This window comes from Balaenoptera borealis (assembly GCF_965194805.1).
Source record: "Balaenoptera borealis genome assembly, chromosome: 3".
Lineage (NCBI taxonomy): Eukaryota > Metazoa > Chordata > Mammalia > Artiodactyla > Balaenopteridae > Balaenoptera > Balaenoptera borealis.
Window position 1 is genome coordinate 116,549,188 of NC_138866.1, and position 24,886 is coordinate 116,574,073.

General features: G+C 52.2%; 1 protein-coding gene across 4 annotated transcripts in view; it reads left to right on the forward strand.

The window, feature by feature from the left end:
- CORO2B (coronin 2B) overlaps window positions 1-24,886 on the forward strand; it is a gene marked incomplete at its 5' end in the record, with an annotated part of 141,987 nt that overhangs the window by 111,092 nt on the left and 6,009 nt on the right. For all 4 annotated transcript variants that reach the window (XM_082383348.1, XM_082383346.1, XM_082383347.1 and 1 more), the window contains 9 exons: window positions 3,605-3,721; window positions 16,256-16,405; window positions 17,094-17,258; window positions 19,165-19,281; window positions 19,413-19,517; window positions 20,069-20,165; window positions 23,822-23,934; window positions 24,263-24,353; window positions 24,560-24,699. In XM_082383348.1, coding sequence (XP_082239474.1) covers window positions 3,605-3,721; window positions 16,256-16,405; window positions 17,094-17,258; window positions 19,165-19,281; window positions 19,413-19,517; window positions 20,069-20,165; window positions 23,822-23,934; window positions 24,263-24,353; window positions 24,560-24,699 — 1,095 coding nt within the window. The remainder of the gene's footprint in view (window positions 1-3,604; window positions 3,722-16,255; window positions 16,406-17,093; window positions 17,259-19,164; window positions 19,282-19,412; window positions 19,518-20,068; window positions 20,166-23,821; window positions 23,935-24,262; window positions 24,354-24,559; window positions 24,700-24,886) is intronic.

Below are 24,886 nucleotides of genomic sequence, written 5' to 3' on the forward strand. Positions count from 1 at the left end.
ACTCCCTAAAGGTAGCTGCTTCCAATGTTTTGAGCTGTTTCTTTTTGTACTTCTCCTCGTATTTCTTAATTACATGCTTTCACGGCTATGTCTGGTTTTTCAAATCTTAGACATTGTCTATTGACTTCCTATTATGGAAGATGGGGATCTGGCTCTCTACCAGCTCTGTCTCCCCTCTTTTTTTTTTTTTTTTAAACTTTGGGTTTATTTATTTATTTATTTATTTATTTATTTATGGCTGTGTTGGGTCTTCGTTTCTGTGTGAGGGCTTTCTCTAGTTGCGGCAAGTGGGGGCCACTCCTCATTGCGGTGTGCGGGCCTCTCATCATCGCGGCCTCTCTTGTTGCGGAGCACAGGCTCCAGACGCGCAGGCTCAGTAGTTGTGGCTCACGGGCCTCGTTGCTCCGCGGCATGTGGGATCCTCCCAGACCAGGGCTCGAACCCGTGTCCCCTGCATTGGCAGGCAGACTCTCAACCACTGCGCCACCAGGGAAGCCCCTCTGTCTCCCCTCTTAACTGTACACACACACATTTTTCCTACCTCTGCCTTCCCAGTATATTATAGTACAACTCGTGTTTAAATAAATATTCAGGATTTACATTATTACCATGATGTAAGCATTGTACACAAGTCATTATCACTATGATTGTATTAGCTTTCTGATACAGCTCTTTTCCTGGAGTTAATAATTGCATTTTAAAAGTTGCACGATTTCTCTATAAAACTATGGCTTTCATACTTTTCTTCTTAGCAATGAAACTTGTCTTTCAAACAAAATTTTGGGAACTTCTTGGCAGTCCAGTTGTTAGGACTCAGCGCTTTCACTGCCATGGGCCCAGGTTCAATCCCTGGTCAAGAAACTAAGATCCCGCAAAGCTGCACGGCACGGCGAAAAGAAAAATTTTGTTTATGTGAACTCTACTATATAAAATGGGAAAATCAAAGCTGCCAGGTTGAAAGGAGGTCCCTCCCCTTGAGGGCGCTGCATATAGCAGAGCAGGTTGTGCACGCATAACTCTGGGGGTCACCATGCACATGAGCAGCAGTATGATTCAGTCATGAAAATCATCATTACCCACCCCTTTGGGGAAGGCATTCACAGAGGTCCGCCTGGAAGGATACATTACGTCGGGATCGTCCGCTACTAATTCCCTTCCTGATGCAGGGCCCTGACCTCTCCCCATTCTGAATACATTCCAGTGATGTGGCTTCACCTGTCCCTCCAGGACATCACCTGCAGGCTGCTGACCAGAAGCTGCTGACAGCTGATGGCCACCTATTGACTGATTCAGATCTGCCTGGTTGCCAAAAGCTTAATGCAGGCAGCTTGACTCAGGGACCACTCAGGGCAGCCTTTGGGACCAGATATAAGGAGAGGAGGCTCTGTCAGAGAGCTAGTGAGCTGTGGAAGCAGACAGTGCAGGGCCTGTCTGCCTGTGGACGTCAGAGCTGGAGGGAGGGGAGCTGGCTAGCAATAAGCAGTGGGATTCAGCTCAGCTTTGAGGGTCATACCTGTGTGGGAATCCTAGCTTTGCTTTCAGCTGGGTAACCTTGGGCAAGTGGCTTAACCTTTCTGGGCCTTAATTTCCTCGTGCCTAATTCCCAGGGTTTTGTGAGAGTTAAAGAAGCTACTGTGTAACCCTAATAAATCCCAGGGCCACATGTGGCTCGGTCTCTGCTCAGAGTCTCAATTAAAGAAACATAGTCCAACAGCCTAAAAGTCATTGAAAAAGATATTCCAATTCGAATTGCATCCCTCATGGAATGTCAGAGGGGATCCCATTCTTAACTGAGAGCAATACAGCCCCAATCCTTTTCCTCCATTCTCTGATTTCCGCCAGTGTACAGTGTCAGTGAAGTTCTTCTGAGTACAATCTCCAAGGCCTTTTCCCTCTCTCTTTCTCTGCCTCATTCCTCACCCTCCATACCACTGCCATTTTCTCTAGGTTTTTTTCTTTCTCTACGCACCTTGCCATTGCGGTGTCACAAAAAATCAAATGATCTGGAGATGAGCTGATAGACATGCAGGCAAGAAGTGGCTGGGGAAGAGGTTACGGCAGAATGCACACTCTGAAAGAACTCTTGCCCATCACACTGGTGAAGTAGTGATATAAGGCACGTGTAGCAGGGGCTTGGGAAAAACTGGTTGTCTTCCTCCTTATTCAGTTGAGGAACCTAAAGGACGGTGAGGTTTGACCTGCCTAAGGTGCCTCTGGCCACCTAACCACTGTTAGCAGATGGGCAGTGACTGGAAAAACCCTCCCTATTTCCTCCACACCCAAAAAGCTAATATTAAAAAGACCTGGGAATGGAGACACAGCCTCTGCCTGCAATTTCCCCTCCCTTCCCTGCTGCCTTTATAGACAACTAAGCATGGAACTACCCCTCACCCCCACACCCTTTGTTCCATCTTTTGTGGACTTCATCCCCCCTGCAGGATGTCTTTCAAGTCATGTACTGAGCACCCACTGTGTGCCAGGCTTGTAAGGAGCTGGAGATTAAGAGACAAGGAAGCCTGTCCTCAGTTGCTCATAGACAGATAGCAACAGACTGCAATTCTGTGTGATGGTGCCTATAATACAGGGAAGCACAGAATGCCCTGAGCTCGCAGAGGAGTTCTTAATCCACTGAGGGATCAGGGAAGACTTCCTGGAGGAAGTGCCGTCTAACCTGTATGATAATAACTAGTATCGTATATTGAGCATTCACTATGATGACAACCTCCACACTAAGTACTTTGCTAAGCACATTAGCTCATTTAATCTTTACAATACTAATGAGGAACCTCTCTCATGACAGCTGCACTCTCAAGCTTTCCAGCTGATTTTATATCCATGTGTCTGAAAATAAAGTTGCTGAAGCCTTAAAAAAAAAAGAAAGAAAGAAAGAAAAAGAAATGAGGAAACCGAGGCTTATTGACTTTCCAAAGGCCACCGAGCTAAAAAGTGGCAGAGCTGTGATTCAAACACAGGCCTGTGTGGCTCCAAAGACTATGCTTTCAGCCACAGGGCACTATGTACAGGTGTTGTAAGATGCACACTGAACAAGCATGCCGCATCTGGGAATGCCACCGCTTATATCCCAGGCAGGGTAACATATGAGAGTGTATGGGTGGACCCCGAGATTCAGGCCTCTCCGCTCATTCCCGGAGCAGCAGGAAAGAGCCTCCTCTTGATCCAAACCTGGCTGTGTCACCCCCCTGAGAGGCAGCGGGGAGTACAGGCACATGGCCCAGTAACTGCCAGGGCTGCTGCCCACCAGGCTTTGGTCGTTCAGGTGGATAGTTACCCCTTAACTTTAAACATTTTTACTTGAGGAAGGGGCACCTTTCTCTAAGTTGCACACAGGTGTCGTGTGGGCACGCACAGCCCCACCCACCACCCTGCTGTGGGACCCTCCCCACCACCATTCGGTGTTGGGAGATTGCAGCCACAGAGCAATAGGGCTCAGCCGGATGCAGGGACCCAAAGACATTCGGGGGCCCTCAAGGACCTTATGGTCCAGTATAGAAGCCCAGGATAAAGGCTCTTCTTTCAAGTTACCCCAGGGCCATCAAACTAATGCCCTTTTCTCCCTCTCTCTCTCTCTCTCTCTCCTCTGCAGACGGGCAGGATTGAACCCAACTACCCCAAGGTCTGTGGTCACCAGGGCAACGTGCTGGACATCAAGTGGAACCCCTTCATCGACAACATCATTGCCTCGTGCTCGGAGGACACGTCGGTGAGCAGGAGGGGTGCTCCCTGGGGAGGGTGGGTGCACGGGGGCACCTCCCTGCTTCTTCCTGGAGGCCTTCCTCCCTAAATTCCCTCCTTCTCCCTTCTTTGCCCTTCTTCTGTTCTCTTGGTCATCCCTCCAGCTAGCCCCAGGATGGGGAGTTAGGAAGAGGACAGAGGGAGCGAATCCATGGACTATTTGTTCCTTTAGCATGATTTCATTTGGAGGTGTTGACTTTGTAGGTGAGAATCAGAAAAAAAAGATTAAGGGTGTGATTTGGCACTCATCTGTAGTCTCAAAAGGAGAAGGATAGAAAGAGGAATATGGACAAGGAGGAAGGGGGAAAGGGAAGAAAGGGATGAGCCATGAGGAAAAGAGGCCCTGTTCTTGCAGGCTGGGCAAGTGTACCATCTAGTTTTGTCCTCTGTGAGCCACGGTTTTAGGGAAGGACACTGGGCTGAGAATTGTCATGACTTATCCAAGGACCCAAAATGGTGGCCCAGGATTTGAACACCATGTGTTCCACCACTTAATGGGGAGAGAGAAGAAATAGGAGAAGGGAAATGAAGAGGAGGGAACAGAGAGGAGATGGAGGGAAAGGGAAGAGGGAACCGGTGGGAAGGATGAGATAGAGGGAAGAAAGGCGGCAGAGAGTTTGGAGAGGGGAGTTGAAGAATTCAGGGAGAGTAAAATGTGAAGCCGCTGTCTGGCCACCCTTTCCCCAGGCTCTGCTGACTTTCATACGTGGAGGTCGAGTCAGGTGTTGGCAGCAGGCTCCGTGTTTCTGGAGAGGGGCCCCATGCCTTTCCTCAGTTGCCCTTAAGCAATGTCAACACCTCAGCCTGGAAGCAAGAGGGGATTTCAGAGCCTCAGCTGAGCTGGTGAGGAGGGGCTGCTCCAGCCCCTGGTGTTCCTGGGTGAAGGAAGATCAGACCACAAGCATCTCTGTAGTGCCCACTGGCATAGCCTGGGTGCAGGTCATAGACTCCCAGGATATTGGAGCTAGAAGGAACTTTGGAGCTCATGTCTCCTGTCTTTCCAGACCAGCCTGAGAGCTCCTGAGAGTAGAGGCCATGGCCTTTTTGGTTCTGAATCCCAAGCATCCAGCACAGAGCCTAGTACATGGTAAATACATAGTAGGTATTCAATGGAATGGATACCTGGATGGATGGATGGATGGATGGATGGACGGATGGACAGATGGCTAGATGAGTGACTAGATGAATGGATTTTTGGATGGATGACTACATTGATGGATAGAAGACTGAATGGATGGATAATGGATAGATAGTTGAATGGAAGGAGGAAGGATGATTGGATGAATGGATGACTGGATGAAGGTGAATGGATAGATGGATAGAATGGAAAGATAAATGAATGCATGAGAGAATGAATATAGCCCAACTAATGAATGAGATTCACAGTAAATAGTCTCCATTGGCTAATAAATTAGGGGGTATGGAGGAGGTCAGCTGGCACAGTACCTAATAAAAGGGAGTGGTGGGGAGGGGCTAAGAGAATGGGCTTGACCAACTCCTGAAGGTCAAAGCCCTGAGTCAACCCAAGAGGATTCCTGAGAGCAGCAGCATCAAGGGCAGGGCCCATGTAAGCAGGGGGGGCAAGAACTTGTGATGGGCACGATCCATCAGGTTTGGCTACTTTCTTCAACGAGACGGAGACAGTGACCAGAGGTCAGAGAACCGACAGGCCAGAGGATGAGCACAAGGTGATGGAGCCCAGGACAGGTGAGGAAACCCAGAGGGCAACGAGGACACTGGTTGCTTCCTGGGCTGAGAAGGAGGCAGCTGGAGTTGGTGGGGGCTGGAGAGCTCAGTGGTCAGTATAGGTTAGGACTGGGCTCAGTGGGAGAGAGGGCACCTGGAGGTGCTGTCCATTGTTCTCTTCTGGGTGCAGGGAGTCCAAGGAGTGTCAGCGACCACAGCCAGCTCCGTCCCTGCCTGTGCTGAAGTGTTGAGCCACTGTCACTAGTCATTGAAGAGCAAACACCCCTGAAACTCAGGGCTGCCTTACACTGACTTTTCCAGCCACTCTGGGCTGGACACTCTATACGCCATTAGCCCTCATTGCCACCCTGTGCGACAGGCATTGCCACCCCAAGATGAGGGCTGGGGTCAGGTCACAGAACTAGAGAGTAGAGGAGGACTGCTGGCCCCAGAGCCCACGCTCTTCCTGATCTATGAAGTCTTGTGATGACACGAATCCACAGAGTCCGTGTTGGAAGCCTCAGGCCCCTCGCGGTGTCTCGTATTGAACCGGGGAGCCAACTGGGAAGGAGAAGGGCAGTGTCCATCTGGGTGTGGGGGGACAGGTTAGGCTGAGCTCTCAGAGTTGCTGGCTGTCCTGGCTCCACCTCAGGTCTGAACTTCCTGAATCAGGGCGAGGGTGGGAGGGGTCACTGGCCCTGATGGCCCTGCCGGGTTCTAGCTCAGCACCTTATTTCACCTGAGTCAGGCGCCACGTGCTCCAGGACCCCAGCTAATAAACCAGACGCCCATGCTCTGTGCTCAAGAAAAGCATGGGGCCCAGCCCTGACCGCACGAGCCAAGCGGCTCTCTTCAGCTTCACACACACTGGACCACAGTGTGCCTGCCTAGGATGCTGGGCTTCAATGACAGCTTGACTGTGGACTCTGCTGGACCTGGGATTGAATCTCAGCTTCACCATTTACTAGCTGGGTGACCAAGGGCATGTTATGTACCCTCTCTGAGCCTCAGTGTTGCTCCTGTTTTTAATAGCAATAATACTGGTACGTCCCTTAGGCAGTTGCTATGAGGATGCGAGGAGGTCTGTGCCTAGCACTATGCCTGCTGGTCTCGGGATGCAGAGTGAAGTCGTTGCATCCACGGAAGGTCAAACAGGGCTATGTGCACGGGGAGGACAGAGGGATTACTTTTGGCCGAGGTACAGGCAGGGTAGAGGGGTTAGAGGGCTGAATAGACCCTGGAGAAGCAGGACTTTGACAGCAGAGAAAATGTTCTAGGAGGCCCAGGCAAAGGACATAGGCAAAGGCCTGGAGGGAGTATGTGTTAGTCCACTTGGGCTGCTATAACAAAGTACCACAGACTGAGTGGCTTTTAAACAACAGAAATGTATTGCTCGTGGTTCTGGAGGCTGGAAGTCTGAGATCAGTGTACACCATGGTCAGTTAAGGGCTCTCTTCTCATTGTGTCCTCATATAGTGGAAGGGGTGGAGCTCTGTGGGGTCTCTTTTATAAGGTCACTAATCCCATTCATGAGGGCCCCACTCTCATGACCTATCGCCCACCCCCAAAGGCCCCACCTCCTAATACCATCAGCTTTGGGGGTTTGGATTTCAACATACGAATTTGGGGGCAAGACAAACATTCAGACCATAGCAGAGTTCATATGGTGTGCTTGGAAGACAGGGTCATCTAGTGTGGCTGGGGTCCTGGGGTGGTGACCAGGGAGGGGAGTGGGCAGGAGGGGCGGCTGCAAAGGGAGGTTGGGAGCAGAGAGAGAAGGCTTGGGACACCAGGGTGAGCAGCTGAACTTTGAAGTGCGACTTGTGCTTCTCAAGCCATCCAAACATGAGCCAGGACACCACGTATGCAGTGTGGAGACACTGCACGCTCTGGGGGTCAGGGAAGGGGCTGGGGGGTGGTCACAGGGGCTTTGTGGAGGAAGTGGAGCCCAGGCAAGCTGGGCAAATGCTGGAATATGGCTCAGCAGAGAGAAGGGGAGCGCCCAAGAGAAGGGTATGGCTTGGGTACATGTCAGGGTGTAAAGAGAAAGGACACCGGGCTTAGGGGCACAGGGAGAGAGAGGCTGGCCCGGAGCCACTGATCCAGAGAGAAGGGGATAATGTCACAGATCAGCGAGGAGCTAAGCTCTTGCTCTGGCTGCCAGTCCAGCTGCCCAGAAGCAGCCGCTCACAGCCCTCGCTTTGCCCCTCAGGTCTCCGTCCCTCCCCAGCCTCAGGGCCAAGGATCTTGGCATTGGAGTCAGCACCCCCTGACACCCCAAGGCTGGAACCATGCCCCTCCTGGAGAAGGGCACACTGGGCCCAGGGGAAGCCCCTGCCCAGGGTCACACAGGGAGTTACATCCCAGACAGGGCTGGAACCCAGGTCTCCTAACTCCCAGCCAGCACCCTGAGCACCTACCCACAGACCTAGTTTTAAGTGAGGAAACTGAGGCTCAGAGTCTGGAAGGGCTGACAGTTCAGATCAGTCCAACGCTCAGTGTTTCGATCTCAGCGTGCTCTCTGTGCAAAGCCCTTGTGGGGCACCAAGAGCACATGGAACCAGGCATCCTCACCCAGGTCCTGGGAGGGGGGCTGTAAAGGCAGAGGACCAGCAGCCCCCAAGGTGGAGGGAGGAGGCCAGTCAGCGCTGCCAGGACCACTCTGACTGACCTTCCCGCCTCTGCCAAAGCCCCCTCCACGGGCAGGCCTCCCTCGAGCCTCTCCAGACCACATGGTCAGCTTACTGTGCATCAGACATGACACCCAGAACCGAGGTTAAGAGGTCAGTCAGCACACCTACTATGTGCCAGGCACTGTGATACACACCAGGGCTAGGGAGGGAATCAGACCGAAGGGGCCCAGAGAGATGCCGTTCGCAGCACGCCAGGCCCACGTCTCCCGGCAGGCCCTGCACACCCACTGCCACCCCTCCCCCGCCCTCTACTTGTGTCACAACATTCAGAGGACACTGAAGGGATCTAGCCAGACTCCACCCCCTCCCAGCTCCTTTCCCATATCCCCATTCCTTGAAAAATCTCCAGTGATGTCCATCCCCCATGTCCCTCAGGATCAGCCTCCCCTCCCCCCAGCCTCCCCTCCCCGACAGCGTGAGGAGGTCCTCAGGAGTCCAACCCCATCCTTCCAGGGAGCCAACGGGACGTACCCAAGCCCTTTCCCAAGGGGCTCCCATCCTGAGGGAGAGATGGGGGCTGTAACTCTCCCTGGCATCTGGCAGAATCCAGTTCTTTCCGCCGCTGGGTGATGTCACCTATTGTTGAAGGGCTGTGCTTTTTATAGCTTCTGCCGCAGCTAGGGAGGGCGGCTGGCAGGCGGCAGGGAAGGGCGCTATGGGTTTCCAAGCCTCGTGCTCCCAGCCCTTCTCAGGCAGCCACAGAGAGAGGTTTCTGACATCTCAAGGAGAGGAGAGAGTGCTCCCAGAGGGAGGAGGAGGAGGGAGGCAGGCCCCTCTCCCAGACTCAGCATCTTTCCTTTCCCTTGTATTCCTCTGCTTCTCCATCCAGCAGCTGCCCTCACCCCCCAGGAGAGGCGATGCTCCTCCCCGAAGAACCTGGGGGTGGGCTGGGGCAGGATGTGAACCCTGCTGGAAGCAGCCGGAAGCCACCCACCACCCTGCTCCTACACACACACACACGCACACGCGCACACGCACACACGAGCTTGAGAACCAGTACCTCTCTGAGGTGAAAGGGAGCGACACACTCCTTTCGGAGATGGAAAGACAGCAGCCCCGAGAGGCCTTACCAATGCACTTGGCAGCTGCAGAGACACTACCAGTGTGCAAGTGTGGCTCAGTCGTTAGGCAGCCGGGCTCAGGAGGCCATAGGCCTAGGTTCAAATCCTGGCCCTGCCACTTCCCGTGTCTGTGATCTTGAAACAGTCCTGCTATAAAATGGGGACCCTGTTGGGCTTATCATGAGAACGAAATGAATATAGTGTTTCTTGGCTACTAAGAACTCCATAACCATTAATGTGGGGACCAAAGAGTTCAGATAACCTGCCCCGGTGAGGGCTGGCCAGGGGGTTGGAAGAGGGAGACACAGTGCTCTTTCCACTGTATCTCACTGTTTGCTTCTTGAGGCCCCAAACAGGCCTTCCATCACCGGTTTCCAAAAAAGACTAAGCTGAATGCTAAGCCTTAAAATCTAGGAAAGAAATCCCCACCAGGTCTGCCTTCCCATTCAGAACTAAAGGGGTGATCTGCCATCTATCTAGCTCGCCACCAGCCAGAGCAAGGGCTAGCCTGCTTCCTTACACGTGACTCATTGCTGAATCTGCTAATGGTCGGAAGGTTTCTGGGCTTCTCAGCTTCTTCCGTTGGTTCGTTCATTTAACAAGTATGTCTTAGGTGCCTGTTATATTCCAGGCACTGTTCCTCACCCTAGAGATAGGGCAGTGAATTTAAAGACTCCACCCCTGTATGGAGGAGTTGACCATCAGTGGGAGGCCTTGAAGGTTGTCTGTGCCCCAAATGGGGTAATTTTTAGATTCTTGAGGCCAGGGAGTGGCACCTCTTTTTTGGAATAGATGAGCAGAAAGACAGATCATGCCCTCTCCATGTTGTCAGGGTCTATCCAGGGAAGAAGGAAGGGATAGGGCAGGGGCAGGGGTTCAGAAGAGAGAAACAGGGCAGTTTGCCTGATTCAAATCCTGAGTTTGAATCCCAGCTCCCCACTTCCTGGCTGTGCAACCTGGGCAGGTTTCCTAACCTCTCTGTGCCTCATTTCCTTACCTGTGTAAGAATAGTCATTAATAATAATAATAATAGTAATAATAATAGGTAGCACATATCCTTTCATGTGTCCAGCCTCACATTTACCATTTCATTTAATCTGCTGGCAGCTACCTCACAAGACTCTCGGCAGTAGATGCTCAATCGTGCTTCCTTCTGGGCCCTCAGGTGGCCTCTCTCACCTCCCTCTCTTAGGAGTGATTTGTTTCCCATGTTGGGAAACAGTTAAGTGGTCAGAAGATATCAACATTAAGGTAGACTTTGAGGTTCTACCTCTTGTTTAGCTGAGTGACGATAAACTCAGTTTCTAGTAGTAAACAGAATAGTTGGCAAGAAATGAGGAGGTGGGAGTTCCAAGACCCTCTGGGCAAGACCCTCACGGTTTCTTTCTTCTCGCTGCAGAAGAGACATGAGAGTTGCTCTGATCTCAGCCCCAGGCTTTGTATCTGTGGATTGTTGGATGGAAATCCTAGGGCAAATGGCTGTGTAATGTAGTACAGCTAAATTGGATGCCATCAGAGGGCAGTAACCATATCTTATACTTGCCTGTTCCTCCCCGCACTACTCCAAACAGGGTTGTTTTTGAAGTAAGTACTAAGGAGTTGGAATCCATATCTTCTCCCAGCTACTTAGGACCACTGTGAATGCCAACTCCTTCTCTTAGCTCCTATACCCCAGATACAGACAATAAGTACTGTTTGTTTGCTGTAGCTGTGTAACAAGCAATTCCCCTAACCATAGCATCCTTTCCCTTAGAACAGTGTTGTCAAAGGGGCTGAATAGGCCCTCACTAGGCCCTGGCCCTAAGTCACTAGCAGCCACAATCCTCAGTGTATCAGATAGCAGAGAGACCCAGCCAGACACCTGCCTAATCACATAATAATTTTAAAGAGGAAACGTATTTGCATTCCATAAAATGGAGACAGACTTCATACCACATTCATTGACTACACAGGGGGCCACAAAACACAGATGAAAAATAGAAATCACATCTAAAATCTGACCTATCTAAAACTTGTATATAATCCTTAATATTAAGCAAGCATTGTTAAGTATTACTAAGAGTGCTTAGTAATCTGCTTCGTAGGGTATATATTTAGTCTTCATAACAACTATAATGTAGGTGTAATTATTCTTACAGTTGGGAAGACTGACGTTCAGAGAGGCTAATAAGTTGGCTGAAGTCTCACAGCCGATAAGGTCAGAGCCTGGATTCGAATGGAGCTTGTAAGGCCACAAAACTCTCACTTTCTTGGCCCAGCTGCTCCCTCACCCATGCACAGGGACACTTGGTTTTGCAGCATTATAAACTGTCCCTTTCAGCCGCCTTGGCTTAGCCTTGTCTGCACGTGTCTGCTGTCAACCCCACAAGACTGTGAGCTACTTGAGACCAAGGACTGGCCCCCGGTGGCCAACACTGTGACCCAGGGAGGGGGTAGGCATATTTCGTTGGATTGATTGGAACTGAATTTAACTAAACAGGGCTCTGACCCAGGGACCTTTGAAAGGGACAGTCCCAGGCACAGCTGGCTTGCTGGAGAAAGCGCTTTTGCCACTTCTCCCCTCCCCTTCCTTCCAGAAATCCCGTTTGGCAGACTCTATTTGGTTTCCTGTTGAATTGAAGTAACCTCTCTGAGAGCAACCTCTGAACAGATCTATAGCGCTCCTCCCACACCCATCCACTCTTTGTTCCCAGCAAATCCCTTGAATATTTAGGGACTGGAATTCCTTTTCCAGCTACTTAGACCCACTGTGAACTCCAGCTCCTCCTCTGAGCTCCTGTCGTTCGTGCTGCCAACTGTTAGCTGTAGTGGTGGATCAAACGGAGCTAGTCTCTTCCCCCCGGTGATAACATTCAGTGATGTCAAAAGCAGAGAAGTTTGGAAGATTAATCACTGTCTCAGTGTGCAGAAGAGAAAACTGGGGCCCAGGGAGAGAAGTGGCTGGAATCAAATGGAGTTATGAGGCAAGACGCCTCTCTCCTTCTCTGTGGGACATTTTCCATTTGAGACCCAACTCTAGCAGTTATTGGTGAAAACAGCTCTTGGCCTTCCCCCCTGCAGCCCTTCATTCCTCTGGACTTGGCGCCAGTCCGGGGGGCTGAGCCTGGTCACAGACAGTGCCTGCCCTCTCCATCCGCTTGGCTTAGCCCCTCGGTTCCTAGGCAGAGCTGTCACGCCAACAAATCAGCTCCTACGACTAGAAAGCCTCAGACTCACAAGGACCCTGAAGCTCAGTTTAGTTCAACCCACACACCTCTAAAAGGTACGTACCTCTCAATTCATCATCTGGATGAGGAGCCTGAACCTCAGAGAGGTTAACTGGCTTGTCCAAGGTCATCCAGCTGGTCAGTGGGATTAGAGCCTGAGTGGACCCGCCCTTCACAGCTTCCCCCGTGTCTCTACCTTACCCTGCACGTGATGCCATCCAGGGATGCCTCCGTTAGCTGGCTCCTCGGGAATTAGGCTGTTCTGGAAAAAGGCTTCCTTCTGAGCCTCAGCCCGAGCAGGATTCCTTGGGACGTCGATAACCAGGGATGACACACATGGCCTCTGGCCTCCTCTGCCACCTGCCAGCCTGCCCCACCCCAGCCGGGCTGACCCTCCTGCGGTTTCTCCGCCCACTGTGCCTGAACCCACACACGGGGTCATTTTTCTGTCTCCTCATCCTTCCCCACATTCCCAACCTGTCTTTTCAAATGTGGGTCACATCCCCTCTTCTAATAACCCTGTGCCTCCCGACCCTCCCACCCCGTCACCCCCAAGACTGGATTCAGGGCCCCCAGCTCTGTGCTCCTGTAGGTCCTCTGCCATGTGCGCGCAAGAGCAGGCATGGGGCAAGCTCAGCGCCCCTCCCATTGGCTCATTATCCCACGGCCTGGCTCATAAGAGGTGTGAGTGGAATGAATGAGACTCAACTTTCGGTTTCAAAGATTTTCTCAAAGGCCAGATTTTCTCCCCTTCCTAATCAACACATATACACTGAATGACATGGGTTCGCGCGTGTATGTACTTGTCTGTCCATAGACAAGATCCTTTGCCCCCAAATGCCTCCACGCTGGCCTGCCTTGACTCTGAAAGCATCTCAAGCTTCCTGCTCAAGTGTAAACAAGGGTAGCCTATCAACAGGGAAAAAGATGCCTGGTATTTCTAAGAATCAAAGACATGCAAATCCAAACAACAGGGAGATGGCATTTTTGATCTGACGGGCAAAAACCTGTTTTCGAAGGTATAGTTTTAGAGATATGGGTAAAGAAACACTCTCAGACTCTGCTGGTAAAAACTGGGACAGCTTTTTTTTTTTTTTAAGTTTTTTTTTAAATTAAATTAAATTTTTTATTTTTGGCTGCGTTGGGTCTTTGTTGCTGCACGCAGGCTTTCTCTAGTTGCGGTGAGCAGGGGCTATTCTTCGTTGCAGTGCGCGGGCTTCTCATTGCGGTGGCTTCTCTTGTTGCAGAGCACAGGCTCTAGGCGCTCTAGCCGCATGGGCTCAGTAGTTGTGGCGCGTGGGCTTAGTTGCTCCGCGGCATGTGGGATCTTCCCAGACCAGGGCTCGAACCCGTGTCCCCTGCATTGGCAAGGGGATTCTTAACCACTGCGCCACCAGAGAAGTCCCTGGGACAGCTTTTGAGGACAATTTTACAGTAACTAAAAAAGTGAAACACTTCTAGGCATGTGTCCTACAGGAATACTCACAGCCATGCACAAACTTGTATGACAGTCCTAATCATCATAGAATGAATTGTAACAGTGAAAAAAGTGGGCAGAGCCCAGGTGTCCATTAACAGAAGTTGATTAAATCCATCACGGCATGGCCACATAACAGGCGTCCCTCTGGCCTCTTAAAAAGATAAGGTAGAGCCATGTGTAGTGGTGTGGAAAAATGCCCACTAGCTCTTGTTACATGAGAAAAGCAAGTTGCAGAAATACATGTATCATTAGCATACCTTTGGGTAAAAAAGAAAGACATGCGGAGGATGGGGGAGGTATTGTATGTATGATGTGTATGTATGTGTGTGTGTGTGTGTGTGTAACACAAGCATTAGTCTCCGCTCTTCAAGGGTCACCTTCCTCTGGAACATTTGGGGACAAGAAGAATGTCTGTCTTATTGGTGACTACTGAGTCATCTACCTTGGTCCCCACTCCACCCTCCCTGCCATTTCCAGACGACACCTCATCTCGGAAGGCCCTTGCACAGGGCTGTCGGGGAAAGACCATAGGGCATGCTGGGCCCCCTTTCCATCACCTCCCTCCGCCAGGCTCCTGCCACCATGCAGGCTTATGTAAGTGTTGGGCTTTCCTGGAGAGCTGGAGCAACCACAGGAGACGATTCAATGAGGACAGGAAAACCTCAAACTGTCCCCTAATTATAAACTTTTTCTCAAGTATGTTTTTGAAACTGAGAATGGTGCTCCTAAGGGTGACCCCTAATCCTTGACTGGACCTGGAGCCTCCCGTGGTCTACATGTGCCGAGCTGGGTCTTCAGGGGAACATACATGTGGGACATACTCATTTCTACAGTCTGAGGGTAAAGCACCAAGAAGGGAAACCCACAAGGGAATTCCCTTAGAGGTACCCCCCGTTCCCAGCCTTGCTCCCCTGTCTTCGGGACTGCCTTTGGCTTTCTTTAACATTCATAGCCTTCAGAATTATCATCAAATGGCTAATATTCCATATTGCTATGACATATTAAATTGTTTCCCTAATGTTGGTCACTTGGAGTATTTCTGAATTTTCTGTATTGCAATGAACATCTTCATGCATGGAGATTTGGGCTTATTTTGAATTTTAAGAGTGAAATTACTAGATCAAGGAATATAATACAAATGTCTCTGTTGTTCCTACTAAAGATTGCCGAATTGCTTCCAAAACAGAGTTACTCTGATTTGTAATACTACCAACACCAACTGAATCTATAAGTTCCAGTATAATCTTGTCAACACTGGTTTTTTTTTCTTTCAGTTGGCTATGTTAGAAGATTATAAATGGTATCTCAAAGCTGTCTTCCCTGTTTTTCTCCTTACTAGCAAGGGTGGAGTTCAGATTTTCAAAACGTTTGTGTTAAAGGTGTCCTGAGCTATAGTCACATGACTTCTCCACCCAGTTAGATCATAATAAATAGCATTAATGATGATGATAACAATTATAACAAGAACTATAATTCCATAGGTCTTTAGAGCAATTTATAGTTTACAAACTTTTACAACCAGTATCTTATTTTATTCTGCCAGTAGGCAAGGCAAGGCAAAGACTCCCCCTGCCCCCTCCATTTATAGATGAAACAGTTGAAACTTGCAGGGTATGCTTGGCTTGAGAAACAGAAGCCTACCAGCGTTAACTTAAATCATCAGGGGGTTATTCAAAGATCGCAGAGAAATTGCTCAGTTTCTCTCTCTCCGGGACAACATGATTGCTTCTCTCTGCTTCTCTCCATGAGTTGCACCCTCTTCTCTCTTCTTTGCTTCTTTATCAGCATCCATAAGACTAATAAGAGCTGCATCCAGGCTCTGCATCCTTTCGGCTCAGGCTCCAGCATCTCATCGGTCTCTGCCCCTTGGTTCATCATCTTTTAGGAGAGACTCTGGGCCTCCCAGTCTCCCAGATGGGTTTCCCTCTGCTCAGGTGTCCATCCCGGGTGGGGAACAGAGTGAGGGACAGGCCATGTGGTACAGACAGAGGCGCTGGGGCTGAAGGCACTATTAGAAGGGTGTGGAAGGGAAGCAGAGATAGGCTTTGAATACAGCACTTGCTAAAAGCTGCTCCATGTGTGATCCTCTGGGCCTGGCTAGACAATAACAATAACGATATGCCAGTAAGAACAGTCGCCAAGGTCTGCAGAGACTTCTTGGAGAAAACCCTCCTAAAGGCACAGAGGAGATGGTCTCTTTTCTCTCTAGCCACACCCTGCAACCTCCCCCCAGGCCTCAGTCGGGCTCTGCCCACCACCCTGGCCAGGAGATACCTTACTAGGCAGATCTCCGAAAGCCTGGTGTCTGAGGAAGAGGGCAGCAGGGGCTTCTCCTGGCCCTGCCCAGCCAGCCGAGGCCCTCCTTCCCCTCTGCAGGTGCGGATCTGGGAGATCCCCGAGGGCGGGTTGAAGCGGAACATGACGGAGGCTCTTCTGGAATTGCATGGGCACAGCCGGCGCGTGGGGCTGGTCGAGTGGCACCCTACCACCAACAACATCCTGTTCAGTGCTGGCTATGACTACAAGGTGGGCAGCTGGTGGGCACTGTGGCCAGAGCCGACTCAGCGGGGAAGTGGAGGGAGAGAGAAGGGCACTCTGAGGGGCCTGTAGGGAGCACTGTTACTTTCCCGAGCCTGTTAACCAGTATTGTCACATCCATTCATTCGCTCATTCAACAACACAGCTGAGCATCTTCTGTGCACCCATCATTCCTGGGGTTCACAGAGGCTGGAGGCATCTTTACTGCCTTCTCCGGCACTGATACATTGGAGAAGAATGCCCACTCCCTGCCCACACTCTCTACCTGGCCACTTCTTAACCAAGAAGTGGCTGCTGCCCTCCTAGTAGGAAAAAGAAGCATCCAAAGCTGCTGGTGGGGAGAATGGAGCCCCAGCCCCTACCCCCAGGCATTCCCTCAAAAGAGGTGTGCCAGCCAGTGGAACCTGGCCAGGAACACTCACCCTTCTTGCTAGAAGCAGAAACTGAGCCCAGGCTGGGGCTGGGATCTGCCCAAGGATAGTTGTGGATTTGTGTGACAGAGACACATCAGCCTTTGATATAGAACCCACTGACACCATCCCGCATCCCAGCACATCCAACCCTGCGTGGGGCGTCTCTCCCAGGGCCATCGGGGAGATGGGGATAGACTGGGGACAGCCACCCCGTGCCGGCAGCAGCAGGGCTGAGCCCGCCTCCTGTGTATCCGCCCTCCCAGGTCCTCATCTGGAACCTGGACGTGGGCGAACCGGTGAAGATGATAGACTGCCACTCGGATGTGATCCTCTGCATGTCCTTCAACACTGACGGCAGCCTGCTTACCACCACGTGCAAGGACAAGAAACTGCGTGTGATCGAGCCCCGCTCCGGCCGTGTTCTGCAGGTGAAGCCCTGCATCTTTCTCGAGGGGAAGGAAAGGTATTGGGACCCGGGGCTCTGCCTTCAGCCAGCCCTGGAGGGAAAGGCTGTGCCAGCTCCCCTCTCCCGAGCACCTGGCCCGCACCTCTGGGGACCACCCCATCTGTTCTGGGCCCTTCTCCGCTCATAGGAGCCCTGCCTTGTTCTGGAAGCGGAGGGACCTCAGTAGCCTTCCCACAGACTCCACCCCTCTCCCCAGATGGGATTCTTCTGCCTGCTCTGGGGGCCAAACTGGTAACCCCCTTCAGCGCATGAATCCCTGGGTGTTGACCATCGTAGGCACAGGAGGAGGGGACTTTGGACTCACTGCCCAGCCACCTGCATGGGACGAGCCTGGAGAAAGGGGCTCGGGGTGCCAGTCCCAGGGACAGCTCCAAGAGGGGAGGTGGATGGTGAACTTCGCTCCAGTTTTGGTCTTTGACTCTGGGTCTTAACTCTGAGGAAGGGATTAGATGTCATTTGGGAGTAAGAAATTTACATTTCTTGAGCACCTACTGCGTGCCAGTCATGGAGCTAGATGGGATGGAAAATTTGGATGAAATCTGAGGTTTACCTCCTAACACAAGAAAGATTGGTGCGTGACCTGGTTGCGTTTATCTTGGAAAAAGCCAATATTGCAGGACCAGAATGTCATCTACTACTACTACTACAAACAATAATCACCATAGTTATTAGTCTCATTAGTATTAGCCACCATTTACTCAGAGCTCATTGTGTGGCATGCACTGTGCCAGGGGCTCCCCATCGTCCCTTCACTTAATCCTCTGAGGTGGGTACTGTTACTCTTCCCATTTCCCACATGGAAACGCTGACCCTTGGAGAGGGGCTGACCTGAATCTCACAGTTACAGGAGGAGCTAGAATGCAAACCCTGACAGTTGGACCCCAGAGCCCATGGCAAGCAGAAAAGATGTAAGAGAGCAGAGACCCCAACCTCCTTCTCACAGCTGTGGACACATGCCCAGAGAGGGTGAGGGACTCCTGCAGGGTTACACTTTTTCGGCAGAACTTGGAACTAAAATCCAGAGCAAGTGACGCCAGCCTGGGTCTCTGCACTGCTCCACCAGCCTCTGGTTCCTGCCTCACGCTGACTCATCCTGGCAAAGGGCCGCCATGTGTTAGGAGGAAAAGGAGGTGTCATGAGTCCAGAGGCAGGAGAGAAGGCAGAGGACGGCCCAGTTAGAAGGAGCCCCCGGTGAAGTGAGTCACCCCGCAGTGAACCGGCCTGAGTCCCCGGCCTCCTGAGCCTCGAGCGCCCCATCCTCAGAGAGTCCTTGCAGTAGAACTGTCCTTGTGACAGTTCAGAGATGCCTTGGAGAGAGCACCTGGCACCCAGCCCAGCTCAGGCCCTGCCTGGGACTTGGTCCAGTTAGTTCCCTCCTTCCCCATCCCCCATCCGCTCTGGGACCTGGCAGCGAGGCCTGGTTTCTTGGTCCCCGGCCTCCATTTCTCCACAGCACCTGTAGTCGTTTCCTGCGGCTGCTGTGACAAACTACCACAAGCGGGGTGCCTTACAACAACGGAAATTGATCCTCTCACAGTTCTGGAGGCTGGAAGTCTGGCTCCCTCCGGCGGCTCTAGGGGAGAAGGCTTCCTGGTCTCTTCCGGCTTCTGGTGGCTTCCTTGGCTTGTGGCCTCACCTCTCCAATCTCTGCCTCCGTGGTCACACTGCCTTCTCCTTTCTGCGTCTGTGGAATCTCCCTTTGCCTCTCTCTTCTAAATAAGGACCCTTGCGATGGCATTTAGGGCCCCTGTGGATGACCCAGAGGTTCCGGGGATTAGGACATGGACGTATGTTTGGGGGCCACCAGGCAGCCCAGTCCAGTACCCTAGTGTCTGGGGCCTGGCTCACCAGCTCTCTGTCCCTGCCAGGAGGCGAACTGCAAAAACCACAGAGTGAACCGGGTGGTCTTCCTGGGAAACATGAAGCGGCTTCTCACGACGGGGGTCTCCAGGTGGAACACGAGACAGATCGCCCTCTGGGACCAGGTCAGCCGCAGGGAGGCCGGAGCGGGTGGGGCAACATCAAAGCGTTGTTACTTCGGGGGCTTTGCTGGGATTGGGGAAGGCGAGGTGCCATCCTGCCTGGATACGGGCTGATACCGGCCCCCGGCCTGCAGGAGGACCTGTCCATGCCCCTGATCGAGGAGGAAATCGATGGGCTCTCCGGTCTCCTGTTCCCCTTCTACGACGCTGACACACACATGCTCTACCTGGCTGGAAAGGTAGGAGAAGGTGGGGGAGGGACAGGGACAGCCTGGGGGAGACCCCTGCCCCCACTGGGCCCCCGCTCCTGCCCTACCTCCCAAGAAGAGCCTGACCTCTCTTCCCTTCCCCTGACCCAACATGGGTCTTACCCTCCTCCATCAAAACCTACCCTCAAGTCGGACACTCATTCTGCTGAGGTGTCAGTGACTGAGAATTCCTTCAGGGGTGGATTGGAGTGGGGTTTTACTTGGGAATAAGGATCAGAGCCTGATGTGAATCATCCCTAATGATGGGATTGGAGGCACCTGCCAGGAGATCTTGTTAGAAAGTCTGTCTATAGGCCCGTGACCGTGCACGCACACACACAGCACCCGACCTCCACCCCACCACCCCCAGCAAGTCCCCTACGGCAGCCCCACTGGGGGCCTAGAGGCCAGGCCTCCCTGGTCTTTTGACCATCTCGGAGTCATGGCAGAGGCTCTTTTCAGCAGCCCACTGGACCAGGACCTGCTGAGCCCGCCCCTTCCTCTCTTCCTTCCTCACCTCCCTCCCCACACCCGGCCCCTAGGGAGATGGAAACATCAGGTACTACGAAATCAGCACCGAGAAGCCCTACCTGAGTTACCTCATGGAGTTCCGCTCCCCAGCCCCGCAGAAAGGCCTCGGTAAGGGGGTCCGGGGGCTCTCGCGATTGTTAGGCTGTAGAAGGAGAGACTGGAATTTGGCTCTTGGGCCACCCTGCCCCCAAAATGAAAAGTCAGACTCAGGAGGCCACGGCTCATGGGCAGGTCAGAATAGAACCTCTGGGTGCTGCCCTGTGAAGGTCAGCCTGCCCTTCTTCAGCCAGCCTGAAGACTGGCTCCATCAGCCCGTGGTGCTTGGTGTCTCCCGCCATCTCTGGCCATCAGCAGCCTGCAGGGGTGTGCGCGGTACCTCCATTCCCATTTGCAGATGGGGAGGCCGAAGCCCGTTGTTGTTCTGACATGGTGGGAGGAGGTTCAGTAACTAAAGGTCAGAATGGGGTCCAGGAGCAGGTCCCTTCCTGAAGCCTCTGGGAAGCCAGGACCCTCAGTCCCCCAGAGCAGCTCTGTCCCTGCCTGAGAAGACAGGATGAATTCCAGGGTGTCCCCCTCACTGCATCCCCAGGTTCTCAGGCAAATCCCATAGAGGGCTCCAGGATTGAGGAGTGTAGTGAGTCCGTCTTTCACGCCCCACACTCTCCCACCACTAAAGCCTTACAATGAAATCTTCATGCCCAGTGACTCACACTGGCCATGCGTCCGATTCAGCAGTCCCCCATTTGGGGTCCAAATCACCCAGGGGAAGAAATCTCTTCAGGGGCTCTGTTCCCTCCTCTCCTTAGAATTTGAGTCTGGCTTTGTCCCTCTGAGGATCTGGGATTATGGACACGGCCTGAGGGCCAGCTTCAGAGACATCAGGGCTGGAGGGGCCCAAGGACCCCTCTCAGGGACCAACAGCAAAATCGAGGCCCAGAGATATGCCTGAGGTCCGAATGACCATTCCACTGACTTCACCCTTCCCCAGGGCTTTGTCATCCCCACCTCCCTCACTGTCACCCCATCATCAAATAGTATAACAAGCAGCGTGGACTTTGGAGTCCAAGCTAGGTTTATATTCTGATTCAACTGTGTCCTTAACCCCTCTGAGTCTCAGTTTCCTCGTCTGTAAAATGGGGATAATTAAACCTGCCTTGAAGTGCTGTTGTAAAGCTTAGAGATCATGTATACAAAACACCTGGCAGAGTACCTGGCTCCTCCTGCTCCTATTATAGATTTGGGGCCTTTGAGAACTGGAAGGGGCTGCAGAACTATTTGAATCTAATCCATTCTTTTTACAGATGAGACTATTGAGGGTCAGAGGGGAAGGGGCTTTTGCCCGAGGTCACACAGTGTTGTCACTGTTATCAGCCACAGAGACCATCACCATGGTCATTCATGGTGACGTAGTTGAGTGTCATTTGTTGAATGACTACATGTATTCATGTAGTCATTCAACAAACATGTACTGGGTACCAGCTGTGTGCCAGACCCTGGACTGTGCCAGACCCTGGACTAGTCCAAGGGTAAAGTGATAAATAAAACAGAACACAGCCTCACTCACATCCCACTGAGGGACAGACAGACAGTAAATAAGTGAGGAAAGTATTGGATGGTAGTAAGTGCTAAGAAGAGAATCAAATGGGATAATAGAACAGAGAGTGACGGGGGCTGTTTTAGACCAGGTGGTCAGGGGAAGCCTTGCTGTGGAGGTGACATTTTAAACTGAGATCCGAAAGGCAGGAAAGGGGAAGAGTAGTGCCAGCAGAAAGAACAGTTAGTGCAAAGGCCCTGAGGCCAGAAAGAGCCTGGCATGTTCTAGGAGCAGAAGGGAGGTCAGTGTGGCTAAGCACAAACATGCAGAAGATGGGTAAGTGTTAGGGGATTAAGCTGGAGAGGTGTGCAGGGGCCAGTTCCCATGGGATGCATTAGACAGGGTATATTAGAGTTCTCCAGAGAAACAACCAAGTATATTTATAAAAGGGGAATTGCAAGGATTTGGTTCACGTGATTATGGAGGCTGAGAAGTCTCACGATCTTCCTTCTGCAAGTTGGAGGCCCAGGAAAGCCAGTGGTGTAATCCAGCTCAAGTCTGAAGGCCTGAGACCCAAGGGAGCCGATGGTGTGAATCCCAGTCCAAGGGCAGGGGATGAGACGAGATGTCCCAGCTCAAGCAGCGAGGCAGGGAAAAAAGGGCAAATTCCTCCTTCCTCTGGCCTTTGTTCTATTCAGTCCTGCGATGGATTGGAAGATGCCCACCCACACTGGGGAGGGCCCTGTACTTTACTGAGCCCACTGACATTAACCATCACCCAGGGGAAGGAGTTGGGGTTTCACCAGGAACTCGTAGAATTTTCTTTTTCTTGGGTGGATGGGTAAGTGGGAGTGGGACAGTGTGATGTGATCTGAAAGGTTGGTTTAAGATTGCTCTGGCTTCTGCAGGGAGAATGGATCTTGAAAGGGCAGGAGGGAGGCAGAGAGACCAGTTAGGAGGCCACGGTGGACTTCTAGGCAAGAGAGGATGGTAACTAGGGGGATGGCGTGGGGGTGAGGAGATGAGGATGGATCCAGGAGATGTTTAGAAAGTTGGGTCAGCAGGACGTGGGGAGGAGAGGAGGGAGGGGGGACTGAGGATAGCTATTTCTCCTCGTCCTCCTCACCTGTGGCCACTGTTGAGCATTTGCCATGAGCCAGGCACTTTTCATAGGTTCCAAGTGGCTTTGTCACTCACCCCGGGCAGGTCACATAGCTCCTAAGGGCAGAGCCAGGATTCAAACCCAAGTCTGCTGGCTTCACTTGGTACCATGATGCCACTTCCCTCCAGCTCCTGGAATTCCCTTCTCTGGAAGAGCGGCCTTCCGTTCCAGCCGAGGAGAGGTAGAACCTTAACTCACATTCACATCATGGAGAAAGAAACTAATGTCATCTGTGCTCATCACTGCCGGGCACTTAACAAGCATCTTTGCACTCAGTGCCCCGACCATCTCGTGAGGGGCCACTACTGGACTCCTCTAGGCAACCAGGGAAGCTGGAGCTCAGAGAGCAGTGATTTGCCCAAGGACTCCCTGCCAGAAAGAGGGGAGAGTCGGGATTCAGACCCAGGATTCTGTCCCACCCCAAAGCTTGTGTTCCTAACCCCACACTGCACTGCTGCCCCAGCCGGTGTTCAGCAGATGCAGCTGTTGAGGATGTTGTATCTGGTGCCCACGCAGACATACATGCACACACGCACCCCTGTCGATCCTATAAGACACATGACGGAACGGCAGTCTTGGGCTGCGTTTAAACCTCCGGGGTGCACGGGGAAAGCTTTCTCCCTCCTTCTTTCTCTCTGAAGACTGGGGGGCACAGAGGCTTCGGGAAACCAGTTCATTTCAGAAGGTGATGGTCTCTGTGGCTTATACAGTGACAACACTGTGTGACCTCGGGCAGAAACCCCTTCCCCTCTGACCCTCAAGAGTCTCATCTGTAAAAAGAATGGATTAGATTCAAATAGTTCTGCAACCCCTTCCAGTTCTCAAAGGCCCCAAATCTATAGCGTGCCCCTTGGTGAGGCAGGTCCCGCCCATGGGGCTTATTTACCACCCAGAGACAGAGCCTGACTCAGGAAGCCCCCAGCCCCCTCCTGTCTACTGTATGGGTCATTGCCTCCAAACCTAGTGCCCTCCACCTGTGCCTTTCCCCTGGCCAAGGTCATCAGGAAGGAGGGACGCTGAGGGGGGATTCCCGGGACCCCATGTAGCCGTATGTATGCCTGTCCACAGGGGTTATGCCCAAGCACGGGCTGGATGTGTCTGCCTGCGAGGTGTTCCGATTCTACAAGCTGGTGACTCTCAAGGGCCTGATTGAGCCTATCTCCATGATCGTGCCCCGGAGGGTGAGTGGGGCTGGGCTACCTCCAAAGGGCCCCTGGCATTGAAGCCTAGCTTTCTCGCCACTGACTGTAAGCCTGGCGGAGCCCGGAAGAAGGAGCCCTTTTCCTGTGGATTGGGGTGGGGGATGGAGGCCGCTCCAAGGTGAGGACAGTTTGGCTGGCTACGGAAGGCAAGGTGGGAATTCCAAATGGGAGACACTGTGAGTACAAAGGCCGGAGGTAGGGCAGCAGGTATGCGGTTGGGTGTCAGCAAAGAAGAGAATCTGACTGGAGAACAGGGGCTTTCTCAGCAGCCCCCCATCTGTCCACTCTTCTGCTTCCCCCGCTGCAGTCGGATTCCTACCAGGAAGACATTTACCCCATGACGCCGGGCACAGAGCCAGCTCTGACCCCCGATGAGTGGCTGGGAGGCATCAACCGAGGTACCGCAAAGGGTGGGCTTCCCAGAAGAGGCTAGGAGACTGCAACCTCGGCATTCGGTCTAGCCCACCCCCTTCCCCTTGCATATCCTCCTCGTTGAACTTGCCCTCACACTCAGCCGACTGTCGGGCGTGGTGTTAAGTGAGAGCCACCATCGCTTGACAGTCCATGGAATTGTCAGTGAGAACACGTCCCTTGCCTTTCTTAGATCCTGTGCTGATGTCTTTGAAAGAAGGCTATAAGAAGTCCCCCAAAATGGTATTCAAGGCTCCCATCAAAGAAAAGAAGAGCGTTGTGGTCAACGGAATAGATTTATTAGAAAATGTCCCACCCAGGACAGAGAATGAGGTAAGGAATATAAGTTATTGCTGCCACACATCCTGGCAGAGCGAGACCTTTGCATTTCAATTATGGGCTTCAGGCCTTTAAGCTAGCTCCGTTCTGAGGCATTTTTCTTTCTCTGACAAATACCATAAGTAGCCTGCTGTTGGCTTCCATTGCCTCTGACCCCAATAACTAGAGGCTGGGCTACGGT